The sequence below is a fragment of the Nanorana parkeri genome, unplaced genomic scaffold (assembly GCF_000935625.1).
Source record: "Nanorana parkeri isolate BGI_ZX_2015 unplaced genomic scaffold, ASM93562v1 scaffold1837, whole genome shotgun sequence".
Taxonomy (NCBI): domain Eukaryota; kingdom Metazoa; phylum Chordata; class Amphibia; order Anura; family Dicroglossidae; genus Nanorana; species Nanorana parkeri.
The window spans coordinates 98,453-115,010 of NW_017308105.1; the positions used below are offsets into that span (position 1 = coordinate 98,453).

The 16,558-nt window shown below is 49.1% G+C and overlaps 2 protein-coding genes across 2 annotated transcripts in view; one reads left to right on the forward strand and one right to left on the reverse strand.

Annotated features, from left to right (window-relative positions):
* The first annotated feature begins 3,771 nt into the window (after positions 1-3,771).
* Positions 3,772-9,590, forward strand: LOC108799858 (deleted in malignant brain tumors 1 protein-like). Its single transcript, XM_018571786.1, has 6 exons — positions 3,772-3,808; positions 4,171-4,509; positions 5,314-5,628; positions 7,066-7,383; positions 7,745-8,065; positions 9,259-9,590. The coding sequence occupies exons 1-6, from the start codon at positions 3,772-3,774 to the stop codon at positions 9,579-9,581; spliced, it is 1,653 nt and encodes a 550-aa protein (XP_018427288.1). The 3' UTR covers positions 9,582-9,590.
* A 213-nt stretch (positions 9,591-9,803) lies between these two features.
* WDR24 (WD repeat domain 24) overlaps positions 9,804-16,558 on the reverse strand; it is a 23,118-nt gene continuing 16,363 nt past the window's right edge. The window contains exons 9-10 of the mRNA XM_018571787.1: positions 16,058-16,060; positions 9,804-9,824 (exon numbers count right to left, since the gene is read on the reverse strand). Of these exons, the coding sequence (XP_018427289.1) occupies positions 9,804-9,824; positions 16,058-16,060 (24 nt within the window). The remainder of the gene's footprint in view (positions 9,825-16,057; positions 16,061-16,558) is intronic.

Genomic DNA, 16,558 nt, shown 5'->3' on the forward strand with positions numbered 1-16,558 from the left:
ATAAATAAATACTGCCGCAGTGCACTATGGTCCATCGCCGTGAGTGGTGATGCATGTATGAGGCCTTAGTGCTTTGGGGTGCTTTTTAAAATAAATGGAACCGCAACGTATCACTGCTGTGTGATCACACAAAAGAAGCACCGCTCCCCCGCGGCTCAGGCAAAGGATGAGACGGGTGCTTGGTGCTGGGAGCACGTCCTTGCTCCAATATGAGCCCATACTAACAGAAGAAAAGCCGTCCGCACACCGGGTTCTGCTGGGAAGTTGATTGAAGTTTGTACGACATCAGTGGTGTTCCGCCCAAGGTCCACCCCTCTGGTTCCCTGGTTCTTCTTGATGGGTGGAGGTCAGTCTGGAGGAGTGGGCGTTCCTAGGCAGGCTGTATTTGCATGTAGACCGCCCAAGGTAAGGCCCACATGTGATGCAGAGCTTCCATGATTGAAAGACCTGAAACCCAATTAATGAAAGGGGCGGGGACAGGAACAGTCAAGCCAGGGAGGAAATCAGGCAAGCTCTATGTGACTTACTGCAGCTTCTAATGCACATTGTGCGAAGTTCACAGGGCGCAGTCAGGGCCGTTGCTGCCAATAGGCAAATTAGGCAGCTGCCTAGGGTGCACTGCTGCCTAGGGCGCACTGCTACCTAGTGTGCAGCCTTGACCATTCACCCCCCCCCACGGTGCCCCCCGTCTATTCCAAATTGCAAAAGCCAATAGCAGGCTGGCTATTGCGCCCGCCCACTGAGCAGAGGAGCTGAACTGAGAGACAACTTTCTCTCTCAGGTTTGTTCCTCTGCTCAGTGGGTGGGGTTTCAATAGCCAGCCTGCTATTGGCTATTTCAAATTAAATTAAATCCACCTGTCACCTGCAGAAGCTAAGCCGCAGGGGAATGGGGCTGCGCCGGGGGGGATTGGGGGTTGCGCCACGGGAGGTGGGGTGCAAGTAGCTGTTCTTGCCTAGGGTGCAAAATCGTCTAGCACCGACCATGGGTGCAGTGAAATCAGAGTAAGCCATTTTAGTCCAGGAGAGGAGCCGGTACAACTGTGGAAGCCTGATGGAAGGACGGAGGTCAGATAGAACACTGAAGGGGGGGATGGAGGTCAGTGGGAAGAAGGCTCCTTACATTGGAATGCTCCTTACATTGGAGGTTACATTGGAGGTCAGTGGGAAGAAGGCTCCTTAAAATGGTGAGCAAGGGCAAGAATGCTCCTTACATTAGTGGTAAGTGGGAAGAACGCTCCTTACATTGGTGGTCATTAGGAAAAATGCTCCTTACATTGATGGCCATTGGGAAGAATAACCCTTACATTGGTGGGCAGTGGGAAGAATAACCCTTACATCGGTGGGCAGTGGGAAGAATAACCCTTACATCGGTGGGCAGTGGGAAGAATAACCCTTACATTGGTGGGCAGTGGGAATAATGCTCCTTACATTGGTGGGCAGTGGGAAGAATAACCCTTACATTGGTGGTCATTGGGAAGAACAACCCTTACATTGGTGGGCAGTGGGAAGAATGCTCCTTACATTGGTGGGCAGTGGGAAGAATAACCCTTACATTGGTGGGCAGGGGGAAGAATGCTCCTTACATTGGTGGGCAGTGGGAAGAATAACCCTTACATTGGTGGGCAGGGGGAAGAATGCTCCTTACATTGGTGGGCAGTGGGAAGAATAACCCTTACATTGGTGGGCAGGGGGAAGAATGCTCCTTACATTGGTGGGCAGTGGGAAGAATAACCCTTACATTGGTGGGCAGGGGGAAGAATGCTCCTTACATTGGTGGGCAGTGGGAAGAATAACCCTTACATTGGTGGGCAGGGGGAAGAATGCTCCTTACATTGGTGGGCAGTGGGAAGAATAACCCTTACATTGGTGGGCAGGGGGAAGAATGCTCCTTACATTGGTGGGCAGTGGGAAGAATAACCCTTACATTGGTGGGCAGGGGGAAGAATGCTCCTTACATTGGTGGGCAGTGGGAAGAATAACCCTTACATTGGTGGGCAGGGGGAAGAATGCTCCTTACATTGGTGGGCAGTGGGAAGAATAACCCTTACATTGGTGGGCAGGGGGAAGAATGCTCCTTACATTGGTGGGCAGTGGGAAGAATAACCCTTACATTGGTGGTCAGTGAGAACGCTCCTTACATTGGTGGGCAGTGGGAAGAACGCTCCTTACATTGGTGGGCAGTGGGAAGAATAACCCTTACATTGGTGATCAGGGGGACAAATACCCCTTTATATTGGTGATCAGTTTTTTTTGGTGTGTGTGTGTGTGTGTGTGTGTGTCCTCAACAACAATAAATAGGCAAAAATGTATTCAAATAAGTAACTTTCATTGAAAGGAATCCTCTACACGCTCATAAATATTTGGATTGTGAAATAATTTTGTACCGAAAACAAAATCTATTTTTCAGTTCATCCAAAGGTGAAATGTTCTCTCTTCTTCCCCTCTCCTACGTCCCCTGGTCTGCTATGACTGGCGGGATTTCAGAACTATGGAATTAATAAAAAATAAATCTTCTGTTGCATAATATAAAAAAAAACAACTGTCGAGAAAGTTTTACAAATGTATCAAACAGATTCTTAAAGCGGACCGTCCATGATATTTGTAAACAAAGTGTTTGCTTCAGCCAGTCTCGAGTGTAGCTCGAGTGGGGTGGGGGTGGGGGCATTAGCAGGGGGCTCCGCTGCAATTTTTTTACCTGCAGCAGAGCCTATGCTAATGCGCCCCTCCCCCAGCTTCTGCACTGACAGGGAACTTTATGACAGGGGACACCGATGGTCATTGTGTATTCCAAGCCCACATAATATCCAATAGTGTTCCCTGTCGTAATGTCTCCTGTCAATGCAGCTTCGGGGGGCATTAGCTGGGCCTTGTAGAGAACCTGCCGCTGTGCCCCTACTAATGCTCCCCCTTCCCCATACAGACAACCTCACCACCCCCTCAAGATTGTGCACTGACAGGGGACATTAGGACAGAGTACATTGGTGGACATGATGTATTCCAAGCCCACATAATGTCCATCAGTATCAGTGGCGTAACCAGAGTTATGGGCGCCCGGGGCAGACATCCCCCCCCCCATTATATAAACATCCACTGGAACTGTACCCCGCAACCGCCACCCCCACACGTTTTTAATTTTCATTTTTTAAAATATTTAATTTTTATTCTTTATAAACTTTTTAATTTTTTTAAATTAATTTACTTTCAGTTGTTTACTGTTCAAAATGTTCATATATATGTTGCTGAATACTGCACAAGTTGTTTTGTGTAATAAATTAAAATGTTTCAGAAATGAAATCATTTTTGGGTCACGCCTTAATGACCAAGGAAACAGGTGGGTCCCGAGGTTACACAGGTGGAGAACCACTGCCTTAAATTATATTTCTTAATCCGATCTTCTTCTTCTTTCCTGTCCTTTTTAGCCTTCTCTCCAGCACTGCTGCGGGTCTCCAATCCAGCGCTGTCTCCTCTGTCCTTGCTGGCACTTCCTGTCCCACGGTGTCTGCATGCGGGTGCACGCCGTCCATAGACTTACCTTGCGTCTCTCCTCGTCTCCCGGCCGAAAATCCGAACTGCGCATGCGCCCGCCCGAGCAGTTTCGGATTCTCGGGAAGGGAGTGCGTGGGGAAGACAGCGGTAAGTTTAAGCCGCTTATAAAGTGTTTTTTCTAAAAAGTTTTTGCATACTGTATATCTACTGCTTGCAAGCCTTATATATATGCAAAAACACCGGAGGGTTTAAAAAGCCTTTAAGGCCTCATTCACATGAGAAAATGGCCCGGACGTACAGGTCGCTCCTGGGAAGGACAGGTGCTGCGTGTGATTAGTACCCAGCCCCTGTCCTCTATGGGAGTATGAGGCCGGCCGTACACCCCCCTACGCTCACCTCAAGTGCAGGTCTGTACGTGTGCGTGTTTCCTGGCTCGGACGCAGACAGGATCCATCCTGTCAGCATACGGGTAGGGACACCCGCACGGACATGCAGGGCGGGTGAGCGTAGGGTGGCATACGGCCGCGTAGTCCCATAGAGAAGGACAGGGGTACTAATCACACGCAGCACCTGTCCTTCCCAGGAGCTGCCCGATACGGCCGTGAATGAGGGCTAAGGGACTATATAGCAAATGTCTATGACCCTAACGTGTCCCTAACCCTTGTCTTGTTCCAAAATGTAGGTGAACCAGAGGAGATTAAGCTGGTCGATGGGCAGACAGAATGCGAGGGAAGACTAATGGTGAAGCACCGGGGGGAGTGGGGCTCAGTGTGTGGCTATTACTGGGGTGTCTTCGAAGCCACCGTGGCCTGTAGACAGCTGGGATGTGGCAGCCTACAGGAAGACGGCGTGCAAGCCAAGGCGGCCAACTTCGGAGCCGGCTCTGGGAGGATCTGGCTAAGCCATGTCAAATGCACCGGAAGAGAGTCATCTCCGGCCAAGTGTCACCACCGGATGTGGGGGGTCGAGGGATGCGGGCACAAGGATGATGTCGGCGTGGTCTGCGAGGACAAGAACACCGGTATGTGACCTTTAACAATGAATGAACAAATATACATTGGCCAGCAAAGCCCAGTAAGTCTTTACATTTTTGCCCAACACTTACAGTCATCATGTTTCTGAACAGCTCCAACTCTCTCATCTTGGCTTCCCTGAACTTCCTGTCCTGTACAAAATCACAAAGGACACAGCAGTCTCCAGTAACTGTCCATCTACTAGCTTGAACAACAGAAGAGGGAGGAGGGAGAAGTTGGGGAGTGTCTTAGCTTGCTGTGCCTGTGTGATTGTGGAGACACACAGCTTACTAGCACACACAAGGGGTGGCTCCATAGGACCCTGCAAGGGAAAGGACCTTAAAACAGGATATCAGGGCCAGTGCTCAGGGGACCGGCTGATTCTTACAGTGGCAATATTAAAAATAATTTCTGATTGATCAACTTGATCAATGGTAAATTGTTTTTATTTTCATATCTTGTGTAGCCATCTTCTGTACAGCTGATCTCATTCTATACAATATCCTGGGAGCATTCGTGTACATTCCACCTACACATACACTAAAAGGATATTTCATGTGATCCCGGGAATATCCAATTGCCTTAGAGATCAGAAAGGAATTTTTTTTGCCTGTTGGAGTGAACTGAATCATGCTTTTTGTTTTTGTTTCGCCTTCTTCTGTAACTTTGTGTAACTGTGAGAGCTCGAAGCTGATTGGTTTCCATGCTCAGCTGCTCCAGATTCTGTCTGCTCCATGCATAGTAAGTTTCCCTCATTGTATCTATTTTGCCTTTTTTTCCCTTTTATCTCTTTTCTTTTTGCCCCCCCAAAGGACTGAGCAGCCAATTCAGACTTGTGAATGGCAGTCAGCGCTGTTCGGGAAGAGTAGAGATGATCTCCGCTGGTGAATGGGGAGCGGTGTGCGGAGAACGCTGGGACTTGAGGGGTGCCAACGTCTTATGCAGACAGTTGCATTGTGGTACGGCCGTGTCGGTCCCCCATGGTGGCTATTTTGGAGAGAAGCACCCGGTATGGAGAGACGCATTCTACTGTAAAGGCACAGAGCCCGACCTCAAGCAGTGCACAAGGACAGCTCTGGGGAACCATAAGTGTCCAACCTGGGATACAGCAGGTGTCATATGTACAGGTAGGTACTTACATTTGTAGAGGTCACACAGGAAGTAAAATGTAGAATGAGAGCCTGAACAGGAAATGAAGAAGAGGCTGCTTACCTTCAGACTCCCCAAAATCCATGACCAGTGAGATCTGCATTCCAGTACACACTGCACAGTTCCCAGTAGCAGGGCTGTCCCGAGGCCGGGTGTCACCCGGAGCGGGTACCGGGTGACACGCCGTAGTGACGTCATCACCCAGGTGCGTGACATCGCCACGCCCGCCCGTGATGACGTCATTGCAAATGCGTGGCCATCTTGGTGACACATGCCCAGACATCTCAACTCTCCCGGAAGCTCCGGGAGTCTCCCGCTATTCTCCCGGGAGAGAAACATTTTCTCCCGGAAAGGTTTAATCTGCTCTATAAATGGGATGAGCTATGCTGCCGGGTCCCCTCCTCTCTCCTGACACTGTCGGCCTCTTGGTCCATGACCGAGTGCCCGATTTTTTAGAGGGGGTGACACCAAAATGACTGTCATTTTGATGTCACCCCTACAATGGTGTCACCCGGGTGCGGGCCACACCCCCCTTGTGACGCCACTACCTAGTAGCCATGTTACTAGTGAAATGCCTCATTCTTATTGCAAATAGTGCCTCATCCCTCTGCATTGCAAGCAGTGACTTGTGCTTCTCTAATACACACAGTGCTGCATGCCTCTGTGCTACATGCAGTGCCTCATTCTTCTGCAGTACATACAGTGCCTCATCCAGCGGTGTATTTACAAATGCTGCTGCCCTAGGCAAAACAGCAACGCCGCCCCCCCCCCCGTACTGACGGACCCTGGCCTCATCCCTCTGCATCACAAGCACTATACCAATGCTTGTTTATTAAACATAGTGCTGAATGTCTCTCTATTACATACAGTACCTCATCTCTTTCTCTTACAAGCAGTGTCTCATGCTTTTATATTACATACAGTGCTGCATGCCTCTCTACTACATGCAGTGCCTCATCCCTATGTAATACAAGCAGTGCATCATACACTTCTTTATATCCGGTGCTGCATGCCCCTCTATTACATGCAGTGCCTTATACCTTTGTAGTGCACACAGTATCTTACCCCTCTGACATACATAAAGTCCCTCATACCACTCTACTTCATGCAGTGCCTCATACTTCTCTATTACATGCAGCTCCTTATGATTATTATATGCAGTGTCTTCTACCTCTGTATTACATGCTAAGCCTTATAACTTCCTATGATATGTAGTTTCTCATACCTCTGAACACACTCTTGAGCCAATTAAAACAAATTAACCCACCAAAATATAGAATGAGGAAGACCTGGAATCCCACATATACAGAGATAGATGTGTATCTGCTTGGAAATGATACCTGGACTCTAGTGCTACAAGGTCAGAGTCACAGCTTTTAAGCTACAGCCATTTTCGGTTTCTGTATCCCCTCTAGGAAAGGCAGAGACCCTCCGTTTAGTTGATGGCCCAGATCACTGTGAAGGCAGAGTGGAGGTCCTACACAACAAGACCTGGGGTCGTGTGCTGGGCCATCAGTGGGACATGACAGAGGCAGAAGTGGTGTGCAGGCAGCTACACTGCGGAGACGCTATTGGGTCATTCAGGCTGAAGGAACCCGCGGCTGGCCCTGTAACGTGGCACAGTGTCACTTGTGAAGGAAGCGAGAAGCACATTGAGGATTGTTCTGTCACCATAGATGGTTCTTCAGTGGCTTCCACCAACCCAGCCACCGATGTCGGTGCCATCTGCTCAGGTAGGTGCATGTTTTCCATTCATCCATTCCCACCTTGAATCTCTCGACAGGTAAAAAGACTCCGTCACCTTGCCAATTTGGAAAAGTAACCGTGCCCATGTAACTCCAACCCCCATACTCGCCTCTCCAGCCATTCCTTGCTACTCCTTCTTTGGTCCCAACCACCACCGGTGGTGTGGTTTCAGCAGCAGCAGTGAAGTCACCTCCTGTGTCACATGACTCAGGCCAGAGTTGGGCTTTAAAGATACCATCCAGAGCTGGCTATGGACCCATCAGCTCTGCTAGAAACATCAGCCTATGCATCAACCCAACATTTTGAATTATTGAGCTTGAGAACATAATGTCTCCATTTTCTCCACAGCAGCAGAAGAGTGTAGAAATGTCCGTCTGGTGGACAGCTTGCACCGGTGTGCCGGCCGGGTGGAGGTCTACCGGAAGGGTGAGTGGGGTGTGATCATCGGTGATACCTGGAACCTGGTGAACGGTGAAGTGATCTGCAGGGAGCTGCATTGCTGCGGACGCATCTTAAAGGTAGAAGGACAGTCTGTACGCGGAACCAGGGCACTGTGGCTGAGCAGATTTAACTGTGCTGGGAAGGAAACTGACCTGTGGCAATGTCTGTACACCTCGTGGGGTGCTTCCACCTCGGAGGAGAAGGAAGCTGCAAGAGTTGTCTGCTCAGGTACAAAAACATTTGGCTATATATATATAATTTTCAGAGTCTTCAGACATGACCTGACAGGACCAGTCCTGTGTTTTTAACAGGCCAGTGGAGGAGATGCTAATATATTGCTATATATAATTTTCAGAGTCTTCAGCCATGACCTGACATGACCGGTCCTCTTTCTTTAGGAGGCCAGCGAAGGAGATGCTAATATATTTCTGTATATAATTTTTCAGAGTCTTCTGCCATGACCTGACACGACCGGTCCTCTTTTTTTAGGAGGCCAATGGTGGAGAAGCTAATATATTGCTATATATAATTTTTTTGAGTTTTCTGCCATGACCTGACATGACCGGTCCTCTTTTTTTAATAGGCCAGTGGAGGAGATGCCAACAAAATTGTTATATATAATTGTCAGAGTCTTCTGCCATGACCAGTCCTCTGTCTTTAGGAGGCCAGTGGTGGAGTTGCTAAGGGGCCCCGTCCACAATTTCGGACCCCACTGTTAAACTACCTGCCCAGTAAAAATGAGTAACTGTCTATATATTGATAGCTAGATCAAAGTAAGCATAGTCCCAGTTTGGGAGACAGCACCCATCTGACCCATATCTAGACCCAAACACCCAGTGGAACCCAACCCAATGCACAAATGGTATGCCCAGCCATGGCCCAGGCAGCATAATGACTCCATTGAGGTCCACGACAGCCTTGACTCAGAGGAACTGGGCTGGCCGTCATTCAGTGTGGAGCACGGGTGACACCTAGTGGTGGAAAAGTGTTACTGCAGGCACCAGATCTAGATTGAAGGTAAGGATTGCAGCCAAAGTTTTGTCATTTTTGTATTTTACATTTTTTCACATTGGAATTATGCTTTAAAAAGGAGCCAATGAAATCCTGAGCTACATACATGGTCTGTGGCTCGGAAAGTATCGGTGGTGGGTTGGTTCTCTTCCATAAAAGAGCAGTCAGGCAGCTGCCACAGGAAACCGCAGAGCTGTAGTCACCCTGTTAGCTGTCCTGTGTAGCAGTTGTCTGTGAATCACGAGACTAGCCGAACAGTACAGATACTTCACATGTACAGTATTTAGTTTAAGAACGTATTGAATTGTTTCCCGCTTGTTCCCCTTGAAATCAGCCTGAAAGAAATCACATCCAAGGGGACTCGAATTTTGTCCGATGTAACCCGCCTCCATAATATCGTTCTTTTGCAGAATTCACCGATTTGCGATTGGTGGGCGGGGCTCGTGAATGCCAAGGCCGCCTGGAGGTCTTCTATAATGGAAGCTGGGGTTCTGTCTGCAGTAATCTGATGAGCAGCCATGCGGTCTCTGTAATCTGCCAGCAGCTGAATTGCGGGACCAGCGGGCAGCTGGAGAATCCCTTTACGTATGGCTCCGGTGGCGCCCCCTACTGGCTGGACCTTATAGACTGCCGCAGCCGAGATGGTTCTCTGGGCGAATGCCCGTCGGCACCCTGGGGAGAGAATGAGTGCGGCGCCGGTGAAGTGGCTCAGATCACATGTGAAAAAACCTAAGGAGGCGACTTAAAGGGCAACACCTGATGGGTCACGCTCTGTCCCTTTAAATGTAATTTTTTAGCCCAAAATGTGAATATTGATGGAAATCTCTCCCTTCCGTAGTATGTCGGCCTGTTGATATTGTTTTCATTCTAGTCCTCTTGTTTCTTTATAATTATTGTGCATATACCTCTGTGATATGTAAGCTATGTCTTAAAGTGGAACTTTGTGCCCTGCTTTCTATCTCGGTGACAACGGAAGGTGATAGGAAACCTAACATGGTGTTCCTGTTGTCACCGGGGGAGGAGTGGAGTAGAGATTTCCCAATGGGACTCCTGCTGCAATGACAGTCATCCATGGCGTGGTCTCCCCTTACTTTGTAGGCTTTTCCCTCTCACTTCCTGTTACATCTTTGAGACAGGAAGTGAAGTGAGATTACCCCTAACTGGGGACGACCGAGGTTCCAACCCTGACACATTCAATGCTACAAAGAAAGAGCTTTGGGTGGTCTTACACTTTAAATCTCCAGGACTCAATTTTTTCCTGTCCTTGTTAACGCTAAGGGGCTCATTCACAAGAGCGCGCACATCCGTACGCATGCACGCACGCCTGTATGAATGAGCCATAAACGTCAGTCAAGCAACTCTATACACACAGCTGAAAACCCAAATCTGCTTGGACCCTGCCAGACAGAACCCCCGGGTCCTGAACTCCTCTGCAGCTTCATAATGCCCTTCCTAGCACGTGATTGGACAATGAAGGAGAAGCAGGTAACTGATGAGGTCATTCCTATGCCCTAATCCCCACTAACCCCATAAGAATGTACAGACTGTAAGACTGACAGCTCTGTGCATAGCTGTAGAACCCTGATTGGTTCAAAGAGCTGCCCCTCCCTCTCCCAGCCTGTTGTGTAGGGACTGTGGAAGGCGGAGGCAGGTACTTGTGTTGTATTTATGTAAAATGCATTTTTTGTTTGTATAAATACATATCTATTAAATAATAATTTTTAATATCTGCCCGGAGTTCTGTGTTTCCTTACATAATTCAAACTTACTTTTAATAACACCCAGTGCCAAACTGACGCGTTTCACTTAATTCAGAGCATCTACCGGTGCAAACCAGACCACAACTGTGAAAGCTGAACTCCGGGATCAGGAAGAAATTGTCCTCATACAAGAGGGGGCGGAGTCCTGTGTATTCTTCCAGATCTGGGCAGTAACCCAGTGTGAGACTTGGAGGTTCCTGTAATAAAGACCGGTCACTGCTGCTCTCTCTCCTTGTGCAGGATGCCTGGTCTTGTCTCCGCCCCCTCCTGTAATAAAGACCGGTCACTGCTGCTCTCTCTCCTTGTGCAGGATGCCTGGTCTTGTCTCCGCCCCCTCCTGTAATAAAGACCGCTCACTGCTGATCTCTCTCCCTGTGCAGGGTGACTGGTCTTGTCTCCGCCCCCTCCTGTAATAAAGACCGCTCACTGCTGCTCTCTCCTTGTGCAGGGTGACTGGTCTTGTCTCCGCCCCCTCCTATAATAAAGACCAGTCACTGCTGCCCTCTCTCCTTGTGCTGGGTGACTGGTCTGGTCTCCTGTAATGGGTGGGCCTGATGGGCCCCTCCCCCAGCTCTGCTCTCTGCACAGGCCACGCAGAGCCCAGTGCTGATATCACTGCTACTTATAATATCTGGATCTAAACTGAGGGGGTTTGTTCTGTGCCCGGGGGTTCAGCTTTGCGGCAGATCTCATATTGTATGAGGACAATACTCGCTCGTCCCGGAGTTCAGCTTTAAATAAGAACAAGATGAAGGTTGTGCGCCGAGCATGTTACAGATGTAAAATGAAGCAAAGGTAACTCGCCATCCTGCTGCTGACAATCTCTGGCGTCCATTATACTTCCCAACCAATGGTTGCTTCAGTGGTAGGCCACCTCGGCCCTCCGTCTGCGGTGAAACTACAAATCCCATAATGCCTCTGGCCGTAAGAGTTTTGCAATGCCTATTGGGACTTGTGGTGCCACAACAGCTGGCGTGCAGAATTACCAATGATGTAGAGATGACTAACGTTACAATGGCAGATAGTATCGGGAATGCCATAAATACTTCCACTGATATCTCCTATCAGTGTTATCAGCGTCGCAGTTTATGGCAGGTGAGAGGTGCAGCCAACCTTTGTGATCGTGCGTCGGGATTTTTCCCCGGTGCTCCGCCGTCCGTTTCCTTGTATCGCTTCTTCCTCTTCAGATTAATTTGCTTTTGTATCAGATGATGTAGCAGCAAAGGTGAGAGATAAAGCTGCAGGGTCGCCTTCCATGACGTCCAGGGGCCGTTCATTCTACAGTTATGGTAACACATGCGTTACTGCAAGGCTCATCCATCTGAATGGCACTCCTCATAGTTGCAGCCGACGTGCGGCAATGAGACTGTCACACGTCGGCTCAGTAGATGGGGAAGTGAGCGAACACATACCGTCGCTCGCTCACCTCTCGATCATCTCCCTGCAGAGAGCCGTGACTGTCAGTCATCCCCCCTCCCCTCCAGCGCTGACTGGCGGAACGGACGGGGGAGGGGGAGGGTACAGCTGGCTCTGCCTCTAGACAGGCAGAGCTAGCTGTCAATCACGCTGCTGGGCGGATCCAGACATGTCGGTATACCGCGAGCTGTAGCTCACTATATACTGAGCTTTGGGTGACGGGAGGACGCTAGTTTATGTCCTCCTGTGACCCTGAGGAGAACTATGGGGAAAAACACTGACCGCATAGTTCTCTTTGAAGAATGAAACGCAACGCATCGCACAAATGTGTCAACAATCCTGCTTTCTGCGTCTTCCAGGAATGCAAAACGTCCGTGCAACGGAATGGCAAGGCGCGTCCTATGAATCTGTAAGACGCTGCGCTGAAACAACACGCAATGAAACGCACAGAGATGTGAATGTAACCTTAAAGTGCAACTATAGATTTGTATAGAGTGGAGAGGGATCAGACCCCCCCTGTCAGTTTTTTTTTGCCGTCTGTGTCCCCGCTAGGGAGATTCACCCGCTCTGTGTGTCCTGGTGAATGTCATCGCTGAAAGAAAATACCAAATTATGGGTTGTCACCAGAACAGGAATAGATGGGAAATCTTCCAGTGGGGATACTGGTTCTGCTGACCACCAGGGATTTCCCTCTCTTTGGAGACATTTCCTCTCACTTCCTGTTGTGGCTATTGACAGGAAGTGAAATCTCCCCAGTGGGACAGTTGCATTAGCCAGGGTGTGTCTGGTGAATCACCTGCACTCCATACAGCTTGGCGCCCGTCAATAATGTGGTGTTTGAAGTGGTGACACAGATGGCGGCGTGTAGAAGATGAACATAGGAACCAGATGATCACCAGCACACGCATGTACTCTTTTCGGACCTGGTTAGTCATCACATAATGTCATAAATGCCAATGCCAGCGTTTCGGGGCCACACAGGGTTCCTTCGTCAGGGCGACATGGTGACACAGATAAGGTCTCAAGAGAGTACATGTGTGTGCTGGTGATCCCTATGTGAATTAGACATGATGATGTCACGGGTCCTTAGTCCGCCAGAGCCCTGGGGGAGAAGAAGAGGCTGTGGGGTCCAGTCTGGCAGCCCGGCGAGTATATTTTCTTTATTTTAGCCCCTAGAACAAAATAAGCAGTTAACCATTGCAGTGCTGGAGTAGCCCCACTGCAAAGGGTTCATGTTTAGATTGCCTGGAGTTCTTCTTTAATATTTCCACCAGCCTGGTCCAAACCTCAACTTCCTTCTTGATTTGACGACATTTCCTGTAACATGGTCCCACCTGGGCCCTCTTCATCCTGTACATGCACACTGCATGTTTTATGCATGACGTACTCACCCATAGGAATACATGGGGCTGCAGAGCGCATGTGCCGAATGAGGAGGAGGCAGTCGTGCTCATCATTGGAGGAGAGATCACTGGATCAGAGCTGAAGGTATTGTCTGAGGTGGCCTGCATTCAGTGTGGTGGTGGGGTGGGGGGGTTAAAGGTCAACTCTATTAAAAGCTGTGACTTTAATCACATAAGAATGGGGAAGTTGTTCTTTAATGCGATGGGTACCGGAGGTGAAAGGTTAAATATGCCATTTAACTGAAGAGAAGCTGATTGGTCGCCATGGGAAACTTCTCTAGATTTTGTCTTCTCCAGTTTTGATAAATTCCCCACAATGTGTCTGTGCCATTTATAAAGCCAGTCACTTATAATGCATTCTGATATTTCACCACTGGATGGCAGCAGAGGTCTATCAACATTGCTCTCCATAATCTATTAACAGACAGTAGTAATGTAGAAATGTATTCTTGCCAGTGTATGCATGTGGCAGGGTAAGGACCCAAATAAACCTTCCTCAATCCATCCAAAACTAAGAAAATGCTTTGACTGCAGCTTGACTTTAACCCTCTCACTGCCCAATCATTTTTTTTATTTGCATACACATATACCCACCAATCCATCCAAAACTAAGAAAAAGCTTTGGCTGCAGCTTGACTTTAACCCTTTCACTGCCCAATCATTTTTTATTATTTTGCATACAGATACTAACATGCACATAAAAATCCCAAAGCATTGTATAGCAGAGGTAGGCAGCCTTGGCACTCCAGCTGTGGTAACTACAAATCCCACCATGCCTTTGCCTGTGGCCGTCAGCCTTGCAGTGCCTCGTGGGACTTTTAGTTTCACAACAGCTGGAGTGCTGAGGTCGCTTACCCTTGTTATTAGGAATGCACCAATACTGACACTAGTATCTGTGCCGATACCGAGTGTTTTGGCAAGTATTCATACTCAAATGTTCCGATACTTACCTCCGATACTGGAACTTCCTGTCAGAGGGCGATCTCTCTCTGACCGGCAGTGCCGAAGGAGCATGGAGCCGGCTTCCTTTCCAATCAGTCGTTACATGCCGCCCAGCTTCCTGATTGGGTAGGAAGTCAGCTTCACTTTTTGGTAGGCAGCCTGGCTTCCTAAGCAATCAGGAAGCCGGGCGGCATGTAATGACTCGTCTCCCGAGTTCCTGATTGGAAAGAAAGCCGGCTCCATGCTCCCTAGGCACTGCCGGTCAGAGGGAGATCTTCCGGATTGGTTAGGAAGCTAGGCTGCCTGCCAACAAGTGAAGCTGGCTTCCTAGCCAATCAGGAAGCCGGGCGGCATGTAATGACCCTCCTCCCAGGTTCCTGATTAGTCAGGAAGCCATGCTGCCTAGGAACATGTGAAGCTGGCTTCCTAGCCAATCAGGAAGAGAGTCATGACGTGCTGCCCAGCTTCTGGATTGGTTAGGAAGCCAGGCTGCCTACCAACAAGTGAAGCTGGCTTCCCAGCCAATCAGGAAGCCGGACGGCACGTAATAGCCCTCCTCCTGGCTTCCTGATTGGTCAGGAAGCCAGGCAGCCTCAGCAAGTAAAGTCGGTGTTCTTTCATAGAACACCGGCTTCCCAGGCAATCAGGAAGCCGGGCGATGGGTCAGCCGTGTTCTTGCCACCGCTTTTAAGAGCAGACAATGGCTGTTAATGTACAAGTAATCCGGCTTCTGAACAGGCACCGTATCGTTTGTACCGTGTGGCGGCGCCCCCCAGCTGATCTCTCCTCCGATCACTGGACCCGGAAGTGATGTGCATTACATCACTTCCGATGTCACTCGTTACAGTCTCCGGCTCTTAGAGCAACCATTCGACTTCCTTCTTTCATTTTCAAATCTTCACTGAACAAACTGAAGATAGAAGCTGATTGGTTGCTGTGCACAGCTGCTCCGGATTCTGTCTGCAGTTTTGATAAATTCCCCTCAATGTGTTTATGCCATTTATAAAGTCACAGTCACTTGTAATGCATTCTGGTATTTCACCACTGGATGGCAGCAGAGGTCCATCAACATTGCTCTCCATAACAGACAGTGCTATATATGTATTCTGGCCAGTGTATGCATGTGGCAGGGTAAGAACCCAAATAATCCTTCCTCAATCCATCCAAAACTAAGAAAATGCTTTGACTGCAGCTTGACTTTAACCCTCTCACTGCCCAATCATTTTTTTTATTTGCATACACATATTTGCACATGAAAATGCACCTCCAGGTGTGATAACTACAAATCCCGCCATGCCACCGCCTGTTGCTGTCAGCCTTGCAATGCCTCATGGGACTTTTAGTTTCACAAAAAAACTGGAGTGCTGGAGTTGCCTACCTTTGTTATTAGGGATGCACTGGTGCCAATAAAGAGTATTTGGGTGAGTACTCGTACTTGCACAAATGCTCAGATACTTACCTCCGATACAGAGGGAGATTTCCTCTGACTGGCAGTGCCGAGGGAACATGGAGCCGGCTTCCTTTCCAATCAGGTTACAACCCACCTTCCTAATTGGCTGGGAACAGGCTTCACGTGTTGGTTGGTAGGTAGGCAGGCTGGCTTCCTAACCAATAAGGAAGCTGGGCGGCACGTCATGACCCGCCTCCCCGATTGGTCAGGAAGCCAGGCTGCCTAGGAACATGTGAAGCGGGTGCCGCCCGACTTCCTGATTGGCTAGAAAGCCCACTTCACCTGTTGATAGGCAACGTGGCTTCCTGACCAATCAGAAAGCTGGGAGGCGAGTCATGACATGCTGCCCAGCTTGCTGATTGTTTAGGAAGCCAGGCTGCCTACCAACAAGTGAAGCTGGCTTCCCAGCCAATCAAGAAGCCGGGCAGCACGTAATGACCCTCCTCATGGCTTCCTGATTGGTCAGGAAGCCAGGCAGCCTCGGCAAGTGAAGCCGTTGTTCTTTCATAGAACACCGGCTTCCCAGGCAATCAGGAAGCCGGGCGATAGGTCATGATCTGCCGCCCGACTTCCTGATAATCGGGGCACACGGCACCGGTGCTGGCAAGTACCCCAAAAAGAATATCGGTACTCGATACCGAAAAACCTGTATCGGTGCATCCCTAGTTGTTATGTATTCTCAGGTCAAGTAAGCAGGTACCAAATTTGTCATCTCTCAATACTAAGTGCGTCGCCTACA